The following is a 27,539-nucleotide window of genomic DNA, read 5'->3' as shown; positions in this document are numbered from 1 at the left end:
GACCTGAGATAAAATTCTGACCCTGGCCGAATTGGCCTATAATGTTGCTGTGCGGCTAGTGCTAAAAGCGCCATCCTAGAGAATGACCAGCGAAAGCATGGTAGCAAATGACAACCAGATCTGCACCAGATCTGGAAGTAAACATGTCAAAAAGGAAGTGTGAAGACAGTGCAGACCAGAAAGTTCTAAAATGAAAGAGGGCACATTAGTGGAGCTTTGGCATGAGGATGAATGGCACTGCCTGTTGCGCTGACAGCACTGTACTTGAAAGGAAAGTCATTCTCCTGCGTGAGTTACTGTAGTTTGTTTTTCCCAATTCTCTTGCATGGGCTAAATGGCAAAAGAAAAAAAATCATTTCCATTCCCACAGACTAGGGCAGTGTCACACTGTCAACATGCCGTCAGCATGCTATTGGATTTTTTGCCAATACCTAATATGCCAATATCTTCCTCTTTTGGCTGACTGCTGATGCCAATGCTGATGCCGATACTGATATATGCATGTATTTTTTTCCACCTACAATTGCATCTTGCCATTCTACTTTCACCCTCACGTTAATATATGAACAAGTCCAAGAGCTGGAGTTTCTACAGCCTGAAGGAGATGAAGGACAGCTGCTACATTCGAGACCTGCAGAGGGCCACATTCAAGGCTCATGTGGCTGTAATAAAAGAATATAACCTCATGAAACCGTTACTGTTATAGATTATGTAATTACAAGTCAGCCTGCCTCTATTTGGATGTTTGACTTTTGAGATAGTTTTACATATTTTGACCAAATTATACATGTATATATTATTTTTTGCTCATTGGATTTGTGTGAGACATATGTGAATAAAAACACAGGTAAATTATTTTTATTTATTATTATTATTATTATTATTATTATTGATTCCATCTGATGAAACTATTTGTCATTTGAAAGGATTAAGGATAGGCTTATAGATACAATATATAAAAAAGGAATGACACAGTGCTGATGTGCACATATTATCGTGCATGCCTAGCTGTCGGCTGATGTAGGTCATAGCCTCATCACTTATGAATGGCTCTTAGTGACAGTAGAACTCTGACAGAGCAGATAATCAAGATTTTACCTTTTTCTGATCGCACAGTAAAAGATGTGCTTGAAGGGTGAGTCAGCACTAACTCACATCGGGCAGAAAACTTGTTGTGCACGGCGCTCCAGCGGGTGTGTTTCATCAGCTGTCAGTGGTGAAATACAGCCCCTAGAGCAGAGTGCAGCACAAGTTTTCTGCTAGTACTGACTCACTCTTTAACGTAGAAGACGGCCAAAATTGCACAGTGTGTGGGCACCCTTGCAGTGCAGTGAGTCAAGCAATGTTTTAATACACACACACACACACACACACACACACACACACACACACAAGATAGTTCTTACTGCTGCTTCTTTCACTGAACACACTCTGGCCAAAGCTAATTAATCTGGAAGAAGATTGGTAGCGACAACAAGAGACAGCAGGAAAGACAAAGAGAGAGAGAGAGAGGGAGAGAGAGAGAGAGAGAGAGAGAGAGAGAGAGAGAGAGAGAGGTATAAAATGCAAGCCGGACTATAAGCATTACAGGCGGCCAACTGGATGGTGAGTTCAGTGTTCCAACACCATGGTGAGTTTTAATCAAGCAACACCCCCGGGAACAACAAGACACCCTCCTACAACCCTGAAGCCACACACACACAACAGCAATCCCCCTCCAACACACACACAAACACCACACACACACACAGAACTGTGATCAACATGATGTCTATTGAGAGGTTGAAAGGTTTAGATGGTTGTGAACTGCCATGGCATAAAAAACAAATCTCCAATTATGCAAATGAATATATTTTCTGAATAGCTGAGACATGATACTGTTCAATATGCAGTGAATGAACATCATATAGGCCTAAGGCCCATGCAAAGCCATTCAAAGCCACTTAAATGGTATGACAATCTGGACAAAGGCTTTTGCTGCTTTAATAGCTTGGCAGAGATTCAGTGTTTTCCAGGAACAGCAACAGTTTGGCTTCCTATAATCACTGCCTGGAGTTCCTCCTTGGTTATATAACCTAAAGTAAAGAAAATGTGAAGGGAGGAGGTTGCAACTCCTGTTTCTCCTCTGCTTTCCTCCTGCTGCATCTACAGCTTCTTCTTCCCACATTTCCACAGTGAGGTCATTTTGTGTTCACCAGAGGTCTATGGTGTCGCCTCCCAAGAGGCCATACCTCCTGAATTAGGCCTATCGATGAGCCCTTAACCTCCACCTGCTCAGGAAGCACCAAACCATGGCCAACCTTACATTCCAACCAGAGCGAAGAAAGAAACATTTACCCTCAGGATCAATAATATATATTAATTTATCTTACATCCACCATGTATTCTTGCAGAATTGTTTTCTCTCATATTCATCCTAAATAATGTTTTCTTTTGAAACTGTCAGCACTTTTTTTTTTTTTTTTTTTTACATAATTTAGAATGAGAAGTGGATGCAAGGCAGGCTGAAAACTGCCTCTGTGGAGAAGGTGCTGTGCCTGGTGTCTTAGGCAGGATGAAGCACTTTCTAAAATAGAGAAAAACAAAGCTCTGTAGAACAGAACTCACATTTTGTCACGTGACCAATTACAATGGAGAGGAAGTGGGATTTTGCCACAACAGCTGAATTCTGGCAGTTGATGACAATTCCTGTGCAATTACACATTTCCCAAAACCTGATTTGATACCACAACAAAAACAGAAATCCCATTCATTATACTACCGTATTTCCCCAATTAATCGCCCGGGCGTTTAATACGCAAAATCAACTTGGACCCCAGGCGTTTAAAAGAACCAGGCAGCTATTCGCTGCAGGCCTTTATTTATTTTTGCACAGACCTGCACCAGGCCATTATTGTGATGACAGTTACTGTCCAACATATTTACAGTCAGTCGATTTAAGATTACGGTGCACCCTTTTTTTAACGTTAGCTAGCGCTCTTATTTTGACAGAAAATGGAAGTGCCACACAGTTATTGTGCGGCTAACTGTTTACTTCTGTAAAAATAAGGTGAATAGCCTTATTTTGGGTTACCTCAATATAATGCAAATAATCGCCCCGGTGGTTATTCGGGTGGGCGTTTAATGCGCAAAATGGGTGCAGACCCCAGACGTTTATAAGAACCAGGCGGCTATTTGCAGCTGGGCGATTAATTGGTGAAATATGGTATTTTATTTGAAAAACTCTTTAACTCTTTATCAGCATTAGTGTTAAACATACAGGCTACATGAGATAAAAGTAAGAGTTACAAGCGCAACATTGGCTGGTAGCATTCAAGTAGAAAACAAAGCAGCCCAACAAAATATTCATTTCAAATCGGTAGAGCTGGATGACATGCCCTGTGACGACAAATACAAGGGTGTGATTCTGACCTGAGTGTCAATTCTTGTGTCATCTCCACAATTTACAACAATCAGAATGAAAATGCTGACAGAATCAGTCAAGAAGCTGATAGTAGCTGGTACTAATCATTGAATTAATGTGGAACACATTGACTGCGTTATAGGATTGGCTATGAAATTTTCAGTGAAATTGAAACAGAGTGTGAGGCAAAGTGAGCATCGGTTGAGGCAGTGCCTTTCTGACATAAAGGAGTAATAGTGAGAGGACACCTGTACTTTCTGTTGTGTCTACAGAACAGACAACAAACCCTGTTTTTCTCCCATACTTCCTCTCCTCCTGTTTTCCTCCTCCTCCCATCGTGGGGCACTTTGGGGCTTGTTAGCAGCAGGAGTCTGACTGATTAAAGACTGCAGATGACTAGATGCACATGACATCGTTCCAACTGCCTGACTTGACGAGCTGCATGTTCCTCTAGCAGACACTAGCTACAGTTACATGCTTAATATTTTACCATTCTGAGTTCATTCCACTATGCGGGAGAATTCTAATGCAAAGTTTACATGAGCTCTAAATAAAGGGATCTAAAAAGGGAGTGCATTCATGACCACCAAAATGTGTAATAAGAGAAAAACTTTGATACACGATGGGCAATGAATATGCATTGTGTACTGTGCACAATATTTGCATTCCTTTCACGTTAAATAGTAGTCTCAGTAGAAAAAAAAATAGTAGTCTCAGTAGAATATATACAGTATTAATACATTATGTGGGATTATTTAGCTTTATCTGTCAAAATGTGTCAGAGTATAAAGCCATTAAAGGAATGCTTTGGGCAAAACACCGTGTTTCACTGTTTTACTTCATGTTAGTTTAGCATAAAGACTTGATGTCTATTGAAGTCATTAGCCTAGCTCCATCAAAGTGAAAAAATAAACATTTCAGCAACTCTGAAGCACAATGAATCAGATACCGGGACGCCGCCGGAATGGACTGAGTATATTACTCATATAGACTGTTTAGAGGAAAGGACTGTTTTAATTGGACACTTACCCCAGCACGTTTTATTGTTTTATCATAAGCCAGCAGCTGTGCTATATTTTTATTTTTAATATTTTATTTGCCCAATCTACCTTGTCAATAAATTAGTTTACACATAGTTCCACCTCTGCCTCTTGTGGTGTGTGTGGTGTTGTGACACGTCCACTTGGACACATGTGGCTCCACCTCCCGAATTAACTCGCCTATAATATAATATATAATATGTATATAAAGCCACCTTGCTTTAGCCTCAGTAGAAGCCCTGAGAAAATCTACCTCCCTCTCTCCATCGCGGGTTTAGGATTTAGGATTTAGGATAGCGCATCCTGCCCTTAAAGGCAATGGCACCTGGCACACTGATTGGTTTAAAAAAAATAAACATTTCAGCAACTCTGAAGCACAATGAATCACACATTGTGCTTCAGAATGCACATTTTACTATATGTCACACTTGATTGCTTGAGATATGTTGAAATGTGATCGAATCATTTCATGAAATTATTAATTTACTTCCTTGATGTTACCTATTTCCCAATATAACAGGATTCTGAGGCGGGACAACATCAGGACAAACCAATCAGCAACCGCATTATGTGATGGGATAGGTGGAAGGGTGAGATTGTTCAAAGTTTAATTGACTGATTTTTTAAATTATTATTATTATTATTTATGCTTACTGGTGTAGCATGAGATCACCACTTAAGATGCACTTTTCATTAATCCTGTCACTTGGAGCAGAGGTGAGAGGACCCAAATGCAGAAGCAGAGTCATGAGTGGTAAAGATGACTTTAATAATGAAGTGAAGACAAAAACAGACTGGAACACAAGGAGAACAGGCTGGCTGACCAACTGGCAAGGCAAACAGTAGAGTATACAGGGGACAGAGGCCTTGCTCAGACTGCCAGCCCAAACCCATTTTTTGGCATATCCATTTAGAAAGTCTGGACAGGAAAAAAATACATCAAAAATGTTTTTGCAAACTGGATTCAAACCACTTTCGGATGTGGTTTGAAATGCCATTCAAATCAGTTTTCTACAGATGCATCTCAGTCTGAATGCTCTGGCCACTGAAAACAGGATTTAAAACAGTTTTTCATGTCACTTATAATGTGACACAAAGACAATATCAAATCCAGAGTGACGGAGGTGTATCAGAGCTGCTGAGCAGAATCCATTCTGCTACTAGCAGAGCTGTAGGGAGGACAGCACAGAGAACAACAGACACTGACATAAACTGACTGCTGGCACTTGGTGCTGAGGCCTCTTTACATTTCACCTGCTTGTGTTGGAAATCCATGTCACCAGCATGTGTAGTTACTGACGCCCACGTTGTTACCACAGCAACCCATGAGGATAGGTTCTGATCACTTAAGAATTACAGTGTGGACAGTCTGTCTTAAAGATCTGATTTGAAAAACAAATCTGATTTGTCTGCAGCCTGAATAGGGCCTTTAAGACAGCCCAATGGATTCTGTTCAGCCACTGTGATTAACCTCCGTCACTCTGGATTTGACATCATTGTTGTGTGCCAGGTTGTGAGTGACACAAAAGACAGTTTGAAATCCTGCTTGAGTGTCCAGAGCGTTCAGACTGAGACATCTCTGGAAATCCAATAAGAACTGCATTTCGAAGCACCTCCAAATGTGGTTTGGATCTGATTTGCAAAAATCATATTTCATGGGGTTTTTTGGGCTGTCTAGACTTTCTAAAATCAATCTGGATACAAACTGGATATGTCAGCAAAATGGATTTGGGTTGTCAGTCTGGACAAGGCCAAAGATCTGACCTCATTTGCCTGCAGTCTAACAAGGCCTCAAATACACACGAGGGCAGTTGACACCAGCAGGTACAGGTGGCAAAGGGAGACACAAGGAGCTGACAGGCCAGGGAAACACGAAGCAGGACTACACGTGACAACACTTAACAAAACAGGACTGCAGGAGGGAACTGTGGCAGATCCATGTCCCACATCAAGCTGACTGGCTTACGAGCAGGGAAACTGACTGCAGCAGCTTGTCTTTAGGGCAGACTAAAAATTAAAAGTTGAGTTGATAAATGTTACAAGAAGCCATGCTTAAAGACTCAGTTTTGGACGTAGCGAGTGTGGACAAGTCAACCATAAAAAAAATCAGCCTCCAGGTTTGGGGAGATGGGAGAGTTAAAAAAGACACAGTCTGGCCAGTCTTTAGGACTGGTCCACCAACAATGAGCTGTCTTTAGCTACCTCCCGTCCCACTGAATAAACCATGATGCTCCAGTACAGAGCCATCATGTGGTCTGTTTGCCCCGACTCTTCTCTCTCATTTCTGCCTCTGTTTCTTCTGTTTCTGTCCATCTTGTCTGTCCCACTTGTCAGTTTTGTCTCCCTCCACTGAATTATCTCTTGGTATTCGTCTGTCTTCTTCCATTTCTCACGCCTGCTGGTTCTCCATTCATCCTCTGTCTTTGCCCTCTCTCACCTCCTACATTTATATTCCCTCTGCTTCTTTAGGGTATCCTTTTTGCATTTGTCTATTTTGATCTTTACTTTGATGTCATTTCTCTCCACAATCCAGTTTACTCACCTGCCTGCCTCTAAAGGCTTTACCAGGGCTGGGTAGTAAACACGTTACAAATAACACAAATGAGTAAAGGAGTACATTTTGTGAGGAACCAGTATTCTACAGCTTATTTTCTGTGGGCTGTACTTGTTACTCTTTAGTTCACTATTTTTTTTTTTTAATACTGTGAATCTACTCTTTTCCTCATTATCTTTGACCAAACAGTTTGTGTTATAATTGTTACTCAGTGGTTTTAAGGCTAGTTTAAACTGAAGTCTCACAGCCAGATGAAACTGTTTTAGGACAACCATTTTAGAACAGAGAAAAGTCACATCAAGCTGGTTGACGGTGTTGGCAGGTGTCTGGTTTAGCGTTGCAGTGGTTAGACGAGTGTTACAGTGTGGGTGTGGGTGCTCAATGCTAAGTTTCTTTCAAAGGATGCCTGACACCGGAATATCCCTCTTGCAAATGTGTAACCACGGTGAAGCACACTATTCACAGTGTAACCTCTGGAGGAATGAATGCTTTCAAGAGGAAGCAAAGAAGTCAACACATGAACGCAGTATGCATAGGGGACCAGGAGCGAGATAGGGGATTGCACAGATGTATGAATTAAGGGTGTGACTTTTTATGATTAATAGTTCCTATTACCAAGCTTGTCACCATTAGCAAGGGTCCATGTTTTTTCTACCTCATAACTTGAAAGCATGTATGTCATTTATGACATGTTCCCAACATCCAACCATGATCATATGCAGCATTAGGTTGGCTAGTTACCAGGTACACCCAACCAGCAGTTTACAATATCAAACAGTTGCCCTGGCACTGAGGACTTTGAACATGGCTGAACGAGGATATGATGAATCACCTTAAAGGCCGTTCTTCACACTGTGTCTCTCCTGTCTCCCCCTGCACTTTTCCTTCACTCCTCTCACAGCCCGTCCCCCTCTCCCTTTCTCTCCTTCTGAGCTGGATTGATGAATAAGTAAGAAGGGTAAATAAGATTAGAGTAATGCAGGAGGCTAGAGGAGAGCATTCATTTACATCCTGTCTGCAGCTAAAAACTCACTATGCTCATGGCACACTTTCTACTGTAAATATACTGCATTACTTTCTGATGCTCCATTCTCTTCCACTTGTGGGCGACCCTGCACAATTAGAGGGTTGAAGGTGAACCTGGTATGTGAGCAGCTGAGGAGTGGAGTGGAGGGGAGTTGGAGATTTGGAGAGAGGCAGGGACTATTTGCATATCCATCGAGCCGTGTACACTAAATGAAGGCAAAGGTGTAGAGCTACAGCCAAGCGATTTAAATGCATGAAGGGTTTTTTTCATGGAACAAAACTTCTTTATATGTGATATACTGTTGAACAGAGATGAGCTTTTAAGGGTTTGATCTGTGCCAAGAATGGGTCTTTAAGGTGTCCTTAAAAATGCATTCAAGCCCACAGCTGTTAAGTGGATCTTTAAGTGGATCCATAAGTATTTGGACAGTGACACAATATTCATGATTTTGCCCTTATCCACCACCACAGTGACTTTGAAATGGAGTAATCAAGACATGATTGAAGTGCAGACATTCAGCTTTAATTTAAGGGTTTGAACACACACATAGATAGATAGATAGATAGATAGATAGATAGATAGATAGATAGATAGATAGATAGATAATATGTATTTGAGTAAATATATATTTAGAGAGAGATAGAGATAGATATACTCACAACCTTATTATTTTATTACCTTGATATCTGTTTTACAGCTTGAGTTGTAAAGCAGATGGCAAGAAAAGAAAAGAAAAGAAAAGAAAAGAAAAGAAAAGAAAAGAAAAGACATCACCATGCTGAACACACTCTTTGATTAAAAGGTGAACTTCTCTAGGAAGTGCAGTGCAGGAACACCACAGTGATAAATGCCTGGCACCCAAGATGGAGCCAAATTGAAGACAAGATGAGGAACTTGACTTCCCCACTGTAATTTTCATGAGCTCCGTCTGACCACACTGATTAGAGCACGTTGCACCCTCCTATTTGCTGTTAGCTGTAATGTTGTAATTCTGTTTTGTCTCAACAGCGTGGATAAACAAGCCTCCCCAAACTCCGTCTGCTTTCTGTCTCCCTGTCAAACTGAGTGTTGATAATTAGCAGATGGCTGATGAGTCACTAAGAAGCAGAAGCAAAAAAAAAAAAAAGAAAAAAGAAAAAAAGAAGAAAGAAAGAACTGTCATTACAGTATGTGGAACAGACAGGAGGAATGTCAGACATTGACAGCTGCACTTAAAGGATTACATCAAGTTTTTAGGGAAATTAATTGGCCCCTTGGTCAACTTACCAAGTGAGAAATCAGACACCAAAGTGGTTAGCTACCAGGGAAAAATGCCTGGGAGCTAACTCGTTCTGGTGCTCTAAGCTTTTTCATGTTCTGGTCCCCCATGCCATGGACCCCCATTTGACATGATTTTGCCATATTGGGACCCTGTTTTCATAGTTTCACAGCACGGTTCATAGTTTCACAGCACGGTTCATAGTTTCACAGCACGGTTCATAGTTTCACAGCACGGTTCGTTTAGCCAATCAGAAGACAGAATCAGCATCTCTCCACTGATTGGCTGACTGTTTTCTGAGAGACATATGATCGGGCCAATCACTGAAACCTACGTTGCTCAGCTGAGCTCAACGGTGCTCACCTGTAAACGGGAATTAACATCTTATATAGATCTATATTATGTATGATTGTCATGGCTCCCGCTGAGCGTGATGTTATAGACTCGTTTACAGCCTACGTCATCAAAAAGCTCCGTGCACAGTTTGGTAACAGAAGTACTACTATCTTGCCCTGGCTGGAGAGGTTAACAGCATTAAATAATACTGTCAACAGCATCAAAATGTCAGGTTGTGGTGTGTACGGTTGTCAAAATGGGTATTCTATAGGCAGATTGTGACCATTTCAAAGCAACCAAAGGCGGCTGTGGCTTCAAGCTGTCAAGTAGCTTTGTGTCGACTGGACTGAGGACACGATCAGAAATACTCATGTATGCAGTGTCCATATTGTATCAGGTAAGGTTATGTGTCTACTCTGTGATTTCACTAGAAAGCCTGGGTTGCATAAACACCAATAAGTATCTTTTAATGTTATGACCTGGCTTGCAATTAACACTTGCTCTCAGCCAAATTTTGTAAATGACTAACATGTTCATAACTTCTAAATTAATAAACATTTTAGCATGTATCAAACCTAAGCACAATCAGGTTTTAGGTGTAAATAAAAAATACTGGCTTCTGAAATTATGACCAAATTGCCACTATGTAAAGATTATGAAAGTTAGCCGACTGTACATGTTTGAGCCCGACTCAGATCCCGAACCACAGACGGCAGGAGACAGGGAACCACCTCATATCCATTTATTGCAGGATGTTACTGTCTTGATGAGACAGAGACAAAAAATCGCGTAGCGGTTGCGGAGTTGACGTTGGTCCAGACAGTGTGGGGACAGCAGCGTCCATTTCTTCGCGAGTTTCTTCGCGAAGCCGGCATTGTATTGTGTCGGGTTGATAAAACAGTCGGCGCTGAACAGACGAGCAAATTTGGACTAAAATCCTGCGTCAGCCACTGGTCTGTCACATGTGTTTCTTTTGGAAGAGTGTGCAGTGAAACATGAGTCTCCTTGCACCCGTCTATGGCGCAGCAACATTTCTTTGACACGTTGCTAACTTGTTAGCTGGGGAGCAGAAGCGGGCTGGCTCGCTTCTTCCACCTCTTTATGTCATCATAAAGAGGCGGAAGTGCAATCCAATCGTTTTACAGGGAGAGTTAATGCATGGGACAGTATTTATGTGGCCCTGAGACCTTCCCTATCATGCAAAAACAACCAAAATTGCATTTTTCCATGCCATGGGGCCTTTAATACTGATGCCTCTATACATGGGTGCAAATCCGACTCCAACACTGGGGGGGTCAAGTCCTCAATTTCTCAAGAGAGGGGGGTACACCAATATTAACCAATGTACAATATAGAATGCACACGCTGGAATAGTCACACACTGTACACTACAAGTCACCAGTCTGCAGCTTCTCTGGCTGCTGCACTGACTTAAGCAGCCTGTTAATTATTTTATTTTTTTTTTTTTTTAATTTATTTATTTATTTATTTATTTATTTATTTATTTTAATTATTTATAGGCTCTAGGGACACCTAGTGGCTAGACCTATGCAATTTAACGAGCAAAAGAAACAAACCAAAATATTTCAACTGCTTGAAACGAGACAGGTCTGAATACACCCTCAGAGAACATCTCAGAGGGCATCTCTGAAAAGTGGAGGGGACATCTCTTAAAAGTGGGGGGGACTTTGACCCTTTGACCCCCCCGGGATTTGCGCCTATGCCTCTATATGACCTAGATAAGCAAACAGGACCATCAGAGGGAAAACTTGCTGTATCTATAGTCGTTCCCAACGCCTGTCACCGGGTCAGTGTTGGAATCCTTGATCAGGTGCATGAGCAGGACCAGTTGTCTGAAGATATCATTTGGTGGTGTGAAAGGTTTACATATTCAATCTTTACCACCCCAGTTGACCTGCAGACTGTGAGCCGCTGCCTGTAGGATGAGAATGCCTGCTGTGTTAATGTATGTACATAATGATTCACACTGGATTATGCAAGTTCCCACAAGATTAAAGCGCCTGACATCACTCAGGAGTCATCAGCATAATCCCAGTTCACTAAGTGTGTGATACCCCACCCTTCCCTGAACGTGTAGTCTGAGTATTTTCACCACAGAGACAAAAGGTGTTTTCAACATTAGGTAGGATTTTCAAAGTCCTCTTATGTATTCTTACCAAGATTTGGGAGGTTTGGGGGACTCTACAGGTTAAAAAAATAAATAAATCACGGTACAGAATATGTACAGCACAGATTAATATGTTGATGCTCACCTGAATTGTTTCCCCAAAATAAACCTGGCCACAAGAAATGCATTATGTTTTGTTTTGTTTTGTTTTGTTTTGTTTTGTTTAAATAAAAAGTAACACTTAAACATGTATTACTAAAAGGTCAGTCTTACTACTTGGGATAATAGTCCGGGAGCCGGGGGGGTGGACCTTGTTGCGTCGGGAAAAGTTTTTTTCTCAGCTGATTCTTGTAGCTTGGGGTCATCTCTTAAGAATTCAAAAGGGTGCCGAGTGATATCCCTTGAGCATTTTTAGTTATTAACCCCTTAATGCCCGAAACACTAAAATCCCAGAAAAATTCAAATTTATGGTGTTTCCTGCAAAACACTTGATCTAAATGCATCAAATATGCTTTTTACAGTGTTTATACAATACAGTGGATATGTACAATGTATTTTATTTTAGATTAGGGCATTTTTAGATATTAACCCCTTCATGCCCAAAACAACAAAATCCCATAAAATTAAGATTTATGAGACTTTATGCACAATAATCAAGTCAAATAAATCAAATCTGCTTTCTACAATGTTTATTTAATCACCCTTTGGCTCCCGGACTATAATGTTTGTAGCTTATGAACTTTCATCACAATATATACTTATGTGTTAGAGCGGAGAACTGACGTTAATGATCTACCGAAGACTATTTTATTATTACCTAACAGGCAAGTTGTCAAATAGACCAAAAAACTTATCTCTATATTTCTTTAAGTCAAGCAAAACGAGAAATGTTAAAGCTTCCTGATCCACAACTAACTGCTGGTTACTTTGTCTCAGAGTCATGCTGAGCACTGAAGCCAAAAGGAGGGAGGCCATAAATGCTCTTTTAATTTAAAATGTCAGTGAGCTGTGGGCCTTGTTCTTTTTCTTTTTTATTTTCTCTTTTTAGGGCAATGGAAGATTGGCAATGATACATTTTTCCTCTGATCCTCACAGTGAGGCTAGAATCCAAGTGGCTTGAGTATGAATAGTAGGACTGCAGCTTTGAATGCGACAGGAACACTCCACACAACTATTGACAACATTACAACACAGATGGCCCTAAGGCAGGGAGCTATTCTCTCAATCTGTGGATAAGATGTATACTTATGTGACAGAGTGATGAGGGAAAAACCAGTGTCACTACACTTGGAATTGCACTTAAAGATTACTCAAGGTTCATTTGCCAAAGCTATTACCAGCCTGGACACTCAAATTCATACAAGTTCGTTCACCTAGAAAGACAGACAGAATTCCAAATGCAAAACTTTGTTTATTGATGAGTTAGGTCTAAGAGCCCGGAAGATGCTGGAAAGAAATGAGTTAAACCATGGGGGTGGGGGGGTGGAAACATTTACCTCAGGTGCTACAAAGCACCTTACTTGCCAATCCAATTCTGGGGCTAGGACACTTACATATTTATGACAGCAAAAAGCAGTAGAGAGGAAGGTCAGTATTTATGAAACCCTCGTATATTACAATCACAATGAGTGCGTTTACATGCACACCTTATTCCTATTTTAACCGGAATATTTGCAATATTCCGGTTGCGCACGTGTCATGTAAACACGCACCGAACCCGATTAAGGTCATATTCCGGTTGGAGAGAACTCCAAATAAGACCCCTGGCATATGCCTGTTCCAACCGGAATATTGGGGCATGTAAACACCTTAGTCGGAAAATGTCCCAAACCGGAATATTCAGTCACGACTGCGCATGCTCGATTCTTGGGTGTCTTTGTTGCTATGGTTACTGCAAGCAGGGAAAACGACATAGTGCACACTACAGCAAGGGCGAACAGCAGCAAGAGCCAGGAGTCTGCAGTCTGCCTTCAGCTAATGAAAGACTTAAATATCATGGAGGATATCGATGGGAGAAAACATAGAAATAGAGACAGAAAAAGAAGAAGACTTCTTCTTCTGTATTTCCGGCAGACCAGACGCCTATACGCGTACTGCTGCCCCCCGCGGCTGAGTGCCGCATTACGTCAGAGAGTGGAATACGCCAAAACACGGGGGCATGCCAAGTAACATGTAAACGGAATATTCCAGTTGCCGCGGCACAGTTACCTTAACTGGAATATTGACCTGAACCGGAATATGGTGTGCATGTCAATGTAGTCAATGTTCAGTGACCATTCCATCTCCACTCCTTTACTCAGTGTGGAATTCCCCCAGTGTTAGTCGGTTTCTGTAGGCAGAGTGCTGTGAATCCCCAGTGACTGACAGGTCCTCTGCTGTGACGTTGTTCTCAGCTGACACTGTCGCTGCTTTAGCCAGCTCACAGCGCTACTGCAAATCAGTCTAACTCAGCAACTTTAGCTAACTACAAAAATGTTAGTCAGTGCTGACACTTTTTAATTTGCTGAAAGGGTTTGTACCAAATCCAAGCGATTTATATTGCCGAAAAGACGATGAAACATGTTTGAATGAACAATGCAGTAAAGTCAGGCTAATTCAAATAAACATACCTTGTGTCCTTTCCAGTGGGGAGAAATAAATCAAACTCAGCTTTTGTCAAAAAACATCTTCCATTAATTTTAATTAAGGGACTTAGTTTTAATCACTTAAAACAACATAAGTGGCAGCATGTATAAGTTCATCTATATTCTCATGTTAGCCAGTATAAGCCAACATGCCATGATCTCTCTGGCTCTTGCAAAGATGTCCTGGCCTACATGATGCGGATTGGCCCAGTCGGTTCTTCAACCAAGAGTTAAATTGGGCAACACCCGCCCCCCTGAGACGCTCAAAACTTTTTCAAGTGAATGTGCGATTCATGGGATTGGTACCAAGCTACATCAATCCTAAAGGATTCCTTTTTTTTTTTTTTTTTTTTTTTTTTTTTTTTTTACAAATTAAATGTTCTCCATTCATATGGATGCAGTGTTAATACTTTTTTTTTTTTTTTTTTAACTTATTTATTTATTTATTTATTTATTTATTTTACACCCCTAGGAATTAACCATATTCTAATCCAAGTCTCCAATATGTTGCACAAAGCATCTCCCAATCAGTCTCAAAGCTCTTAGGTCTTTGGCTGCTCGCTGATGAGAGTCAAGACTTTGTGCCTCAGGATGGCTCACATTCTCCTACATCTGCACAGCGAGAGTGTTGGGAGCTTTACTCCGGAAAGCAACAGCATCCATTCTCCTTATCTCCTTTCTTTCACTCACTTCCTCTCCCATGCTGCTCCTCTCCTTTTTACTTCTAAGGTTATCTGTTAGTTCTCCCCCTTCTCCTCTCCTTTCCTCTCCCAGCCTCTCTTCAAACTTTCCAGAGGAGACGGTGAACCAAGTCCTGTCAAATGATGCAACTGTTACAGAGAATTATTAGCTGCTGAAGCAGCCTAACAGCTGTATAACAACCACTCCGACTCAGCTATGATAATCACTACAAAACCTGACTGAGGCGCCCGCAAAAACACACACATACATGCAAATGGAACACCCCCCCTAACACACACACACACACATAATTTCACAGGCAGGCGGCTACACAAACACGAAGCAAAAATGCACACCTTGCACGTTCTTCACAGCTGCGTTCACCATCCACACTGCAATCATTAAAATTGTGCAAACATACAGTAGAGGTGCATGCATAATGTATTTGTGCACGCTCTTGGGCACACACACACACACACACACACACACACATTCTGCACCTTGTGGCTCCAACAGCTTAGGGGCAGGACGGACGGACATGGAATCTGAAGCATGAATGTAAAGTCTGAACTCAACCAATTAAACCTCAATTACTGCCCACTTGTCAAATACACAGTATTCTCCCTTATTCCCCTGCATCGCTTCCTCGCTTCGCCCTGCTTTCCCTGCACTCCCTCCTCTCTCTTTCTCACTGTGTCTCTTTCTCGCTCACCCCCCCTCACTCTCTCTCTCTCATTAAAGCTGCTCCCCAGCCTTCTCCCAGGAGAGAGAGGGAGGTGGATAAAAATAGCTCTCGTTGAGCTCGCTCGCTGTTTCTTTCTTTCCTCCCTGCATTCCATACATTAAATAACCACACTTCTCTCTAATAACCACATCTTCCAGTGCTCTCTCTCTCTCTCTCTCTCTCTCTCTCTCTCTCTCCCTCTCTCTCTCTCTCTCTCTCTCTCTCCTCATGGCTTCTCCCTCTCTCTCTCCCTGATTCTCTATCTAGCCCCTCACGCCACCCAGTAACATTTCAGCAGTTGTTATATGTTTCTGGCAGTGGCACAGTTAGTGAAACAGCCTGAGGGACTCTTATTATGTAGTTGTACTATGAAGAACATCAGTGTGAAAAATTGTGTTGTGAAAAAGGACCATACCAGTCATTTTGCATGTTTAGCATAATATCTATGATAATGTAATATATACAATTCACGTTTCTGCCAATCATTTCCCAAAGTGAGCAGTTGTATTTAAGATTTCTGATATCATTTTTCATACCTTTTCTTCAGCCACTGGTTTCCATTCATTCCACTACAATATCAAAATGAACTTTCAGAGACTTCAAACATTCTTCACACCAGTATTCCATCGCTGTACTAAATTGGTCGACATTAGTTTCCCTAAAAGCAGCAGCACTGTTGTGTGTTTTGATGACTTGAAATCGGATGGAGTGAAACGGCCTCTCTCCACCAGGGAAAACAGTTTGCTTTACACAACCACTTATCAGTTCTATGGTTTATGAATAGTGACGTCTTTGTTAGCCATAGAAGCATATTTAAATATCTACATGTAATCAATTTGATTATACAGGGTGTCCATAAAGTCTCAGTTTTACAATTTAACAAATGTATAACAAAAGCAAATGAATAGACACATCTGTGGAAATTATTACAAAAAGAGGAGCAGATACTGAAGTTTTTTTTTTGCCTCATTTAATCCACCTCTATATGGGGAACATTAGTTGCACGAAGCAAGACGGTACTCGATTTCCTGCCATGTTGGCTGTAGCAGAGCCTCATCAATGGTGGCAATGGCATCAGTGATCTTTTGCTTCAAGTCAATGACGTCCAGTGTGATTAAAAACTCTGATAACCACTGAGTACATGGAACAAATCTGATGAACATATCTCAATTGCTTTTGTAATAGATTTAAATTGTAAAGAGACTTTGTGGACACCCTGTATGTTCATGTTCATGATTCGCAAAGTGGATTGGTGTCATGTCAAGATTCGGGTAAATTGTAGTGAATAAGCCAAACATTCAAGATCATTGGTATGGTCCTTTAAAATCCACCTCACTTTGGTAAAATTCAGAACTTATTAACATTAGTTCTTTGGTGTTGTCGCTGTTGAAATGTAAAGGTGCAGTAATGTCTGAAAGTAAGCACTCCTGGTGCTTAACTCCTGGTACAGGCGCTTGTGATTTCACTCCTGGACTACTGAAACCCCTTACCGGCAGGGCTCCCAGCAGGCACGCTGAAGCCTCTGCAGATGACCCACAATGCAGCGGTGCGTCTGGTCTTCAACCAGCCCAAAACAGCACACGTCACCCCACTGCTCATATCCCTCCTCTGGCTCCCAGTGGTTGTTCAAGTCCTTGACACTCGCCTAAAAGCAGCAACCAAAACTGCTCCTGCCTTCCTGAACTCCCTCTCCCAGGTTTACGCTCCCTCCTGCCCACTTTGCTCTGCATGGAGCAGCGCCTGCTGCTGCCAGCACTACAAGACCCTAAATCACTAGCTAGACTGTTGTCTTCTGTGGTTCCTCGGTGGTGGAGTGAGCCACCAAACTCCATTCAATGTGCAGAGTCCCTCTCAGTCTTTAAGAGAAGGCCAAAAGCCCAGCTCTTCAGGGAACACCTGCTCACCTAAAGGACTGTCTCTGCCTCTATGCTTTCCTCCTTCATGCACTTTATGCACACTATATATTCCTTCTTGGCACTGCCTTGTAGCACGTCTGTCCTTTGGACCAGAACCAGAGCTTTATGGCTCTTGATGTCGTTTTCTTGCCTGAACTGATCTTTGTACGTCGCTTGTACGTACATCGCTTTGGAGAAAAGCACCTGCCAAATGGGACTTGTAATTGCAATTTGAAGTTTGAAGAAAAAAAAAAAAAAAAAAAAGGTCTGAAGCCAAACACCTCATGTGATTTATGCATAGAGCAGATGTAGTGGAGGCTGATATGCATCGCCTTTCTACTGTCAACACACAAACACACACAGCAGGCAGAGTTAAAAACCACTTGAGAGAAAGACAGGTAGGGAGTAAATTATTAGATAAGTCAGAGACTGCGTCATACTGAGTGTGTGTGTGTGTGTGTGTGTGTTTGTGTGTTGTGTGTGTGAAATGAGTGTCAGTATGTGTCAAATGTCAATGTCAGAATGTGTACAACTAAATGGTTATCTGCCTTTCAGAGATCAATAGTAGGAGTATGTCTATGCTGTAGAGGAGGAAAGGGAATAATCACAGCTTGCCTGGATTGCAGAGAAACACAAACACATCACCCCCCCAATCCACACCCACCAACACACACACACACACACACACACAAACTGGAGGAGCAAATGGCCATCTGGCTGGTATGAAAGAAAAGCTTTTTAAGCCGTTTCCTCATTAGTTTTATTCTTTCCTGACAAAGACACAGCGATAGGACAAAGATGAGGCAAAGAGAAAGAGAATGGGAGAGAGATTAAAAGAGATGTGGGGAAGATAGTGAGAAAGAGAGCAGAGGAAGAGAGAGAGAGAGAGAGAGAGAGAGAGAGAGAGATGGCAGCAGAACATGCAATGCCAGAGGGTATAAACAAACTGCTCACTGGCACAGCTACAGAGTAATATCAACTTTCCCCTCAAAAACACTTTAATGTCTCAGCATGCTAAAAATACAGCACACTGCAGCACCGAGAGCTCACACAGCAAGATCTCCTGTTCTGGAGTCAGTGTTTGGGACGCGGTGGTTTCCTGAACACTAGAGGCTTCAAAGCCCAAGGAGCCTCTCCTAACATCCTAACAGATGTCTGTATTGACAGAAAAGCATCTGTCAGCAAACCAAAGCAAACAAATGAAGCTGAACCAAAGTGATCAATAGAGGTGCTAAATTCCATTTCAGATAACTAAAACCAGTTGGGAAGCACTCAATGAAGGCAATTTACCAACTAATATGCTAACATTTCGGCTGCTTAAATGTCAGGCAAGTGTAATCAATCACAAGTCATTAGCAATTTTCACATAGCTCCTTTTCCCTCATGACTGGGGAGAGCACTCAGTTCACTCACCGTCTTTGTCGGCTCTCCGGAATATCTGCAAACAAGAAATGAGAGTGTGTTAGTGACGGCACTGAGATGTGGATTACAGTTCAGAGAGGGAAGACTACTAACGGATCAGATTCAGCAGCAGCACAGGTAAAAGATATGACACAAAATAACAGTGGTTTGGATTTGTTTTTTACGGCTTGAGACCAAAATGGATTGTGACACTTCTGATTGCTGATTCGCAGCACTGTCCTCTACTTATGAGCTGAAAATGGCAGTAGGTGTGAGACTGTTTTGGGCACAAGCGGGAAAGTAAATTTTGAATACCAGAAATTTCAGCGACTAGTGGGGTAATTCTTGAGTCGACTGTATTGCTCCACAATCCTGTCAAGCCCTCCAGAATCATTTTGTGCTCTGCGATGGAGAAATCTTACTTAACGCACCTTTAATTAAAGTGATAATTTATGGACTCCTCAGGGGAAATTTTCATTTTTCTCTCCTCCTCCTTCACAGGGAGAACAGAGATCAGGGTTGGCTACACACACTGTCTGAGATTTACTCTTTGGCTCACCTGCCAAGCTGTTCATCTCAAAAATGAACCTGACAGGACTAATAAATAAAAACTTTTCATCCTGTTTAGAATCATGTGCTATGTAAAACATTCATCATGCCCTTGATGTGCGTTGCCACATAAAGTTATACAGTGAATGTACAGGGACCAGCTAGGGACAAAGTTTGAGAACAGCACTGCAAAAACTCAAAATCTTACCAAGATTATTTGTCTTATTTCAAGTCAAAAATGTCTTATTAGTCAAAATATCTCATTTCACTTAAAATAAGACATGATCACCTCAGAAGTAACTTGTTTTTAGACAATTGTCTCTTGTTTCAAGTGAAAATTTGCTTGAAACAAGTGAAAATTTGCTTGTTTCATTGGCAAAATTTGTTTCTTGTTTCTAGCTAATTTTCACTTATTTCAAGTGAATTTTCACTTTTTCCACTGGCAAATTTTGCCAATGAAACAAGCAAATTTTCACTTGTTTCAGGTGAATTTTCACTTGAAACAAGTGAAAATTGTCTAAAGACAAGTTACTTCTGAGCTGATCATGTCTTATTTTAAGTGTAGTGAGATATTTTGACTAGAAATAAGACATTTTTGACTTGAAATAAATAATCTTGGTAAGATTTTGCGTTTTTGCAGTGAGGTTAAAGCTTGTGTAGGAAAATTATTTCCTTCAAAATTCTGACAAATCAGATCTTGAACTCCTTTCATCAACATGGGGGTGGGTGCTGTTTGAGAGGTGGGAGTTCAAATGTTTGTCAAAATTCCATCCAAACTCTGCCCAAAGACAGCTAAGCTTTAACACGTTGGACTACTGATGACTGAGGCATTCGGCTGTTGTTGCAGGTGACTCTGATTTATCCACTGAAGACAAACGTTCCCAGCCCTTGCCACATTAATTGTGGATGCTGGCTGAAGAACAGCAGCCCTGAATGTGGCTGGGAGTCAGTATCTTGTCTGATGACAGTCCAGCAGGGTGGACACTTTGAAAAGTACCCCTACAATATAAAGGACTCCAGTCTTTAAAAGTGCTATCATTTTCCTTTAATTTCAGACATTATTTTGTAAAAGCAGGGATCATAATTGCAAATGAAACTCCTCAGCTATACTCACACTTTCTTCAGAAGCACGTTTCCTCAGATAAACATGAAAGAGCATCAAACATCAATTTGGTCACAGGTCTTTGTTTCAAACTCTAAGAGATTTAATATGTTAAACAAAGAGTTACTTTAGAGGTTCTGACAGGACGACTGCTAATAATTTGGCATGCTGCTTTCTGAGACTGAAGCTAATGTTTTGTTTTTTTTTTAATCAGGCTTGTGAATGGGCATCCTGGGTTCTGGGGCAAAACATTTAGCCAAGATTCAATTTAAATAAAAGATGGCTAAATGGACCTAATGTGCTTATGAGTTTTTCAAGTGGAATGGAGTGATTGCACCATATATTGGCAATAAAAACAGAACCCAGAGGGTGAATAACAGATAATAGAAATGTTCAGTCTTCCAATCATTTTGTTGATTCTAGTCGCAATGAGGACAGCACCTTAGTCTGCACAGAAACCGAAACTCACAAACACACACACACACACACACACACACACACACGCACACGTATTCTTGTAAATAGAGTGCGTCTCAGACAGATAATGTGCAGTGATGTTTGGGAGCCACAGGACAGAGAAATTTATTAGTCTGACAGAGGATAAACACTGGGATGTAAACACAAGTACACACACACACACACACACACAAACAAATCAGTTTAGCACATCTACTTTTCTGGGAGCTAATTTATAGCTTCAGTGAAAGAGGCGCTCTGTGTATGAATTTGAAAACGGTAGGGCTGATGCACTTTCTGAAGACATGGCTGTTGTCAGTGTTTGTGTACGTGTGAGGTATGAAATGTTCCCACTGACAAAGATCGCTCGAAAACAGCACAAAGACGAGGTGCAAGGAGAGGGGGTAAAAAAAAAAAAAAAAAAGCGGGGTGGAAGATGCAATTGTTTGAGAGATGGGTTGATAGAGAGAAAGAGAGAAAGTGAGATGGAGAGGCAGGGTGGTGCAGCTTGTGTGTTAAGAGAGAAAAGAGATGCTCAAAGTGCAACACAGCCCACATTGCCAACGTAAAGCAGATGGCACCTCTGCTATTCAACCCGTCTCATTGTCTAGAATCAAAAGAATATTTTAAGCATTATTATTTGAATATCATGCAAGGTTTAGTTAGAGGCAGTGGGAGCTTGTGTGCACAAGCCAAAGATGAAACAGCACTGGTCTGTAGTCTTAACCAAATTCTGACTTCACGAGTGACATTTTCCTTAATGCCTTGCAACAAAAGGACATCCAAACTGTCACTTGTGATCATCGACTGTCCGTTTGCTGTGAAATAGCATGTGCACACACACATACACACAGAGAGAGGCAGAGAGTAAATGCTCCTGTGCCACCGTATACGTGTGAACATTCATTAGTAAAGGGTTGAAAGAGCACAGGGAGTGTCCAAATGTGGGTGACCCAGTTTCAACCACCTTCAGATGAAAAAGGCCAACAAAAAAGGGAGACAAACCATCACCTCTCTCACACACACTGACACACTGACACCTCACCAGAAAAGATAGACAATGGCTTAAAGGGCATTTGGTGAAAACTCAAAATGTTTCCTTTGGCTTAATAGTATTCACAAAATGCTAAGAGACAAGACAGGTATTTTAAACTACTGGAGCAGCCACGATCGCTTTTAAGGAATCAGCTTGATCTGTGAACAACAATGGCAGCCTTTGAAATTTTTCAAAAAGTACATTAAGATTCCCCTCCCCCGTAATTGAGAAGAACAGAACTTGAATAACATACATACATACATACATAAATAAATGAATAAGATGGCTTGCAGGTTAAAAAAAAATACATGCAAGTGTTTCAGATTCAGAAAATATGATATGTTTTTTTTTCCTTGTGAGTTTCCTTATTGACTGCTAATAGCTCGGTCTAAGGGAAGAAGAGGAAGTCTGTTTTGCCAGTCACTCAAATGTGTTTTTTCTGTTTTGATGAAATACACAGGCAACTTTGGAGGAAAATGTTTAATAGAGGTAATTTTGTATTACATCGATGCCCACTCTGTTATAATCCAGAGATATTTTATCCCAGATTTCAATACTTATCCACCAGGTTGGACCAATATATTGGCAAATTATCAGTATCAGGTGATATCAGCTGATCACATCTTTTTTTTTCTAGGGGTGCATCATTAATGCAACTGTCAAGTACCTGTCTGAAAAGCTGGGCCTGTTATGCACTTGCATTTGTACTCTGTTACATGATCAGGCTCAAACAAATATGTAGTTCCATCCCTCCTCTTCCACTCTGATGGTCTCAGTGGAGCACTACATTGTCTCAGACTGTTGCACTTGCAATGTAATTATTTCAAAAATCTATAATCTATAGAACCTTTAATACAGAAGTTCGGCTGTGGAAAACTGTAGATTTCAGAGTCTTTCAAAAAACAGCTGGAGCCATCTGAACACTGTTAGCGGTGCAGATGAGCGACGTTCCAAATGACAAGCTGTTCTGCATTGTTCGGCTTACTGACTGCACCCTGGGGTGCACTCTGCTCCGCGGAAACAGCCAAATCTGGGAGCTGCCAGAGACAGACATGCCTTCAGAGGCAAAGTATTGTGATGAGGAGGCGGAAGGTGTGTGTGTGTGTGTGTGTGTGTGTGTGTGTGTGTGTGTAAAGAGTTGTAATAAAAGTGCAGAGTGAGAGGAAAATGAGAGAGAAACACTGAGAGAGTGGGACAGATCGAAAATAGAAATAAGAAGGGAGAAACAGTAAGAGTTTTCTGTATGCTTTATCTCCCAACCTTATTAAGAATGGATGTTTTCCCAGCTGAGGAGAGTGAACGGGGGAGGGGAGAAGAGAAGGAGATGACGGGAATAAAAGAGATATAGGAGGGGATGAAAGAAAGGAGAGAAGTAGAGGACAAAAGGAGAAGAGAGGAGAGGTAGAGGGGATAAGGAAAAGAGAAGGTTAAGGAGCTCTGAGGGATGTGAGGGTCACAGGGTTGCCAGAAAAGAAAAGTGTGCAGCGAGGTTATAACAGCAGAGGAGAGGGGGAGAACATAAAAAGCTGAGAATGAGCCAAGAGGGATTCAGTAGAGTGGGGCACGCACACACACACACACACACACACACACACACACACACATCACCAATCACTCAAAAAACCCTTCGGCTTGGCCATGAGAAATATCCCAGGTTCAATAATATTGGGAAATGGCAAAAGCGATTGACATTTGAAAGTTCAAGCCAATGCGGGAAGTGAGCTGGAAAGAAAAATGCCAGAGGGAGGCTCTGATTTCGCTGCTGATCTCAGAAGGCATGGCAGTGTAGTTTGAGACCCATCAGGGTGAGGAGTCGCAGGTAAGAGACAGAAAGAGCAGGAAATAATTGTAGGAAGAAGGCAGGAAAATGAATAGGAGCTTCGTCCTACAATAATTCAAAACCCAGAATATTTTAAAACATTACAAAAATGACATGTAAAAGGGGGCAAAAATCCCATTTTTTGACCAGGTACAATCTTTTGCACCATAAACTATCATGGGCCAAACATAACACACACCACTAAAGTTCTAGTTTTTCACTGGAGAGTTCAATGCAATATGTGGTTGGTTTTAAACAATATGAAGTGGTGTGTGTTGTTGTTTTAAGCATACATTCATTTACATTCATGAAGGTCTGGGTGACTGATAAGTTATGTTTAATGCATGTCTAGTCGCAATGCAGAGCCCAAGGTAAATTTCCCCAAGGGGACAACAAAAGTATATGAAATTAAATTGAATTAAAAATGATCAGATTGTGGAACCCAGCCTTGCCATGTTTATGTTGCTTGATCGTAACGGTACAGGAAAAGGTCATTACATACATTTTCAGGCCAAGACCCTGAACATGTTGGTGAAAACAAGTGAGAAATGCAGTCCTTATTTGGGACTAAGCCTAATGAAAGTGGACTAGTCCTGCTGTTACTGTCTGCCACAGAACAGAAACAGGTCAAAGAGACATTCTGGGTCCTGGATCAGGGGTTAGGAAACACGACTGTGCTGTGAACTTCAGGTGTTGGCTGGCTTCTGTTTGCTCTGACACATAAAGAAGAAAGGAGAATCATCTCTCTCTCTCAAACAAAACCAACTTTATTAGTTTACTGGGATACTTTTAGCCCCCAAGCCTTGATCATAATTAGTTTTCCACACATCCCTTCCTCATCAATCAGTCGATCTAGGTCGGAGTCAGATCTGTAGCAACTCAACGACTTATCCCAATACGTTTTTCACTCCTTTAAACCATTAAAGCAATATAAGCTGATCTCCGCAGGGGAAAATTTAATAGGGTGCTGAAGAAAAACAATCTACCAACTTACCACAGATGCCCCGACCTCAATCAATATGACGCTGCCTACTGTAATAGTCACATACAGACCCGCGGGGAGGCTGCATCATTTAATAAGTTTAGCGACGTCTGTTACGAAGGTTGGCATCTGAGCAAGAAAAATGTGATGCAGGGCTGTGATCAGGACAACGCATTAAAAGGACAGGACAGGAAGCAAGATCACAGGATATTTTCATAGTACTGAATGTGCATCGTGATATCAAAACTTCCAGTCTTATATAAAATAGTTCTGTGGGTTTGAACAGAAGCCATGCCGCATGCATTTGTAATGGCAAACCCAACCCATGGGAGTAGCAGAGGTGAAGAGCTTAAATCAGTATGAGATTAGCATTTTTCTCTTGTTGTGAGTCTTGCAGCTGGTCTTGATGTAGTGGAGCAGCCCCGTAACACTCATCTGTGCATCTGCATCACAAGACATTTTCAGAGTGCTGAATGTGCATTGTGATATAAAAGCTTCCAGTCTGAACACATAAAATAGTTGAGTATTTTCAACACTAGCGCTGAACTTAATACGGATAGATGGAGCTGCTGCTCGGTTGGTGCGCTGGCGCGCCTCCGACTCTTTCCTCGGAGTTAGACAAAACGAAAACACCAAAGTTGTACCGTAATTGTTGAACTGATGGATTTTACATAGTGAAATGGCAAAGATTTACAACCAGGTTTAGTTTATCTGGCCAAGCACCTCGGAATAGGCTACATGCATCGTACGAATGAGGGTGGCAACACGGTTTTTTTTGCCAACCAGTAGAAGGAAGGGGCGGCAGAGCGCACAGATGTTTAGAGACAGTCCATCACAGATTTAATTCCTGACATGCTTTCTGTGGAAACGTCAGGAAACGAGCTAAAGTGTCTGCCTGCTCTGGCTGGGAGCCCCACTTAATCGCATAGACAGTAAACTATAAGATGCTCTCTGTGCGTAAGAGTGCGCTGAACCAGTATGCCCGCGCCGCTCGCAGGACCACTCTCCCTCTCTCAGGAGCCCCCAGGTGACTCTATACTCACATCCAAAATTACGGAGATGCCTTTCCGCGGTTCGGGAGCGAAGAACTGCTCCTGAGCCACGGCCACCTCCTCCTTGCTGCCTGCGTACTCCCGGCTGGAGATGTTCTTGTTGTCGCTCATTTTGGTGACGATCCAGCGGACGAGCCCGTCGATTCCACCGGGCTGGGCGCCGCTGTTTCCGGACTGCGCTGCCGTCGCGGACTCGCTGTCCTGACCGGCCACGGGTTTGGGCTGCTCTCGGCTGTCCTGGGCCCGGAGTTTGGCTTGTTCTTTGTTGAGCAGTTTGTGGACTCCGTCCCTGCAGTAGCGCGCTGCCTGCTCACACATCCTTTTGCTGCGGAGCGCTCATGCTGCGCTCTATGGGGGAGAGAGAGGAGCCCCCACCCTCCTCCTCTTACATCACAGCACCCACCCCAAAACACACCCACCTATCCATATATCTGTGTATCTGAAATATTCTGTAGTATCTCATACCCTTTAAGTGTATCTATGCTACTCAACTGCAGGTCATTTTTGTACTTGGCGCTTTTCTGTACCTCATACTATAACAATTCTATATAGGATTCGGGATATTCGGGATATTTTCGGGATCTTTGAAAACGTTGAGACTTCTAGAATGTACCACTAGAATGTAAAATAAAGTTCTGTGGTTTTGAACAAAGCCATGCAGCATGCATTTGTAATAACAAACTCAATCGATGGGAGTGGCAGAGTTGAAGATCTTACATTAGTTTGGGATTATCTTTTTTTTCTTGTTCTGAGTCTTGCAGCTGCTTTTGATGTAGTGGAGCAGCCCCTTAACACTCATCTGTATAGTTTTACTAAAGCCAGAAACCACCACCGAGTATTTGGAATCAGCTAAATGTAGGTTAACGCCTCTTAATTGTCTGACGGCAACCTGGGGGCTCTAAGGAGAAAGGCATGACATCCCCTGTTCTAACTCTTCACCACATGCATCTCCTCTTGCTGGATGCCCAAACTAAGAGGTTGATGTTGCACTTCAGCCCTTTTAGGACTGCTCAGGTGTGGGGTGCCTTGTGCAGCTACCCGTGCCCCCATGAGGATGGCAGGTGAGGATCACAGGGGTTTTGAGATTTGTCAGTCCAGCCCCTCATTAGGGCTGTGTGTGTGATGCCACAGATCTAACCTTTGGTAATGAGGGGCTCCCCCACTTCTGCCCTTTCAAATAAGCCGCTGGTCTACCCTGCTGTGTGCCCTGGTGGGAAAAGATTTGACAGTTTAGGACACAGGTTATCAGGATGAATAAAAGGGCAAAATATTCAGTTAATTATGCATACCGCTCTGTCTCTTAACCACTAGAATTAAGAGCGGAAGGAGCGCATAGGAAATCTGGTGGTACAACTTGGCATGATTGCCCCCATGTGGACATGAATGAGTAATGACAGGCTTAGTCAGACTTTCTCTGCTGAATTTTTCAGTCACTGAAAGATTTTTTCAAAGCTTTTTTTTTTTTTTTTTTT

The 27,539-nt window shown here is 41.9% G+C and overlaps 1 protein-coding gene across 1 annotated transcript in view; it reads right to left on the bottom strand.

Annotated features, from left to right (window-relative positions):
• The window catches only part of necab2 (N-terminal EF-hand calcium binding protein 2), a 150,320-nt gene extending 123,935 nt beyond the window's left edge, over positions 1–26,385 (bottom strand). Inside the window, exons 1-2 of the mRNA XM_030053284.1 lie at positions 26,059–26,385; positions 19,084–19,108 (exon numbers count right to left, since the gene is read on the bottom strand). Coding sequence (XP_029909144.1) covers positions 19,084–19,108; positions 26,059–26,385 — 352 coding nt within the window. The remainder of the gene's footprint in view (positions 1–19,083; positions 19,109–26,058) is intronic.
• Positions 26,386–27,539: the final 1,154 nt, after the last annotated feature.

Source organism: Myripristis murdjan, chromosome 6 (assembly GCF_902150065.1).
Source record: "Myripristis murdjan chromosome 6, fMyrMur1.1, whole genome shotgun sequence".
Taxonomy (NCBI): Eukaryota; Metazoa; Chordata; class Actinopteri; order Holocentriformes; family Holocentridae; genus Myripristis; species Myripristis murdjan.
This window is presented reverse-complemented; position numbering and strand designations above follow the sequence as displayed.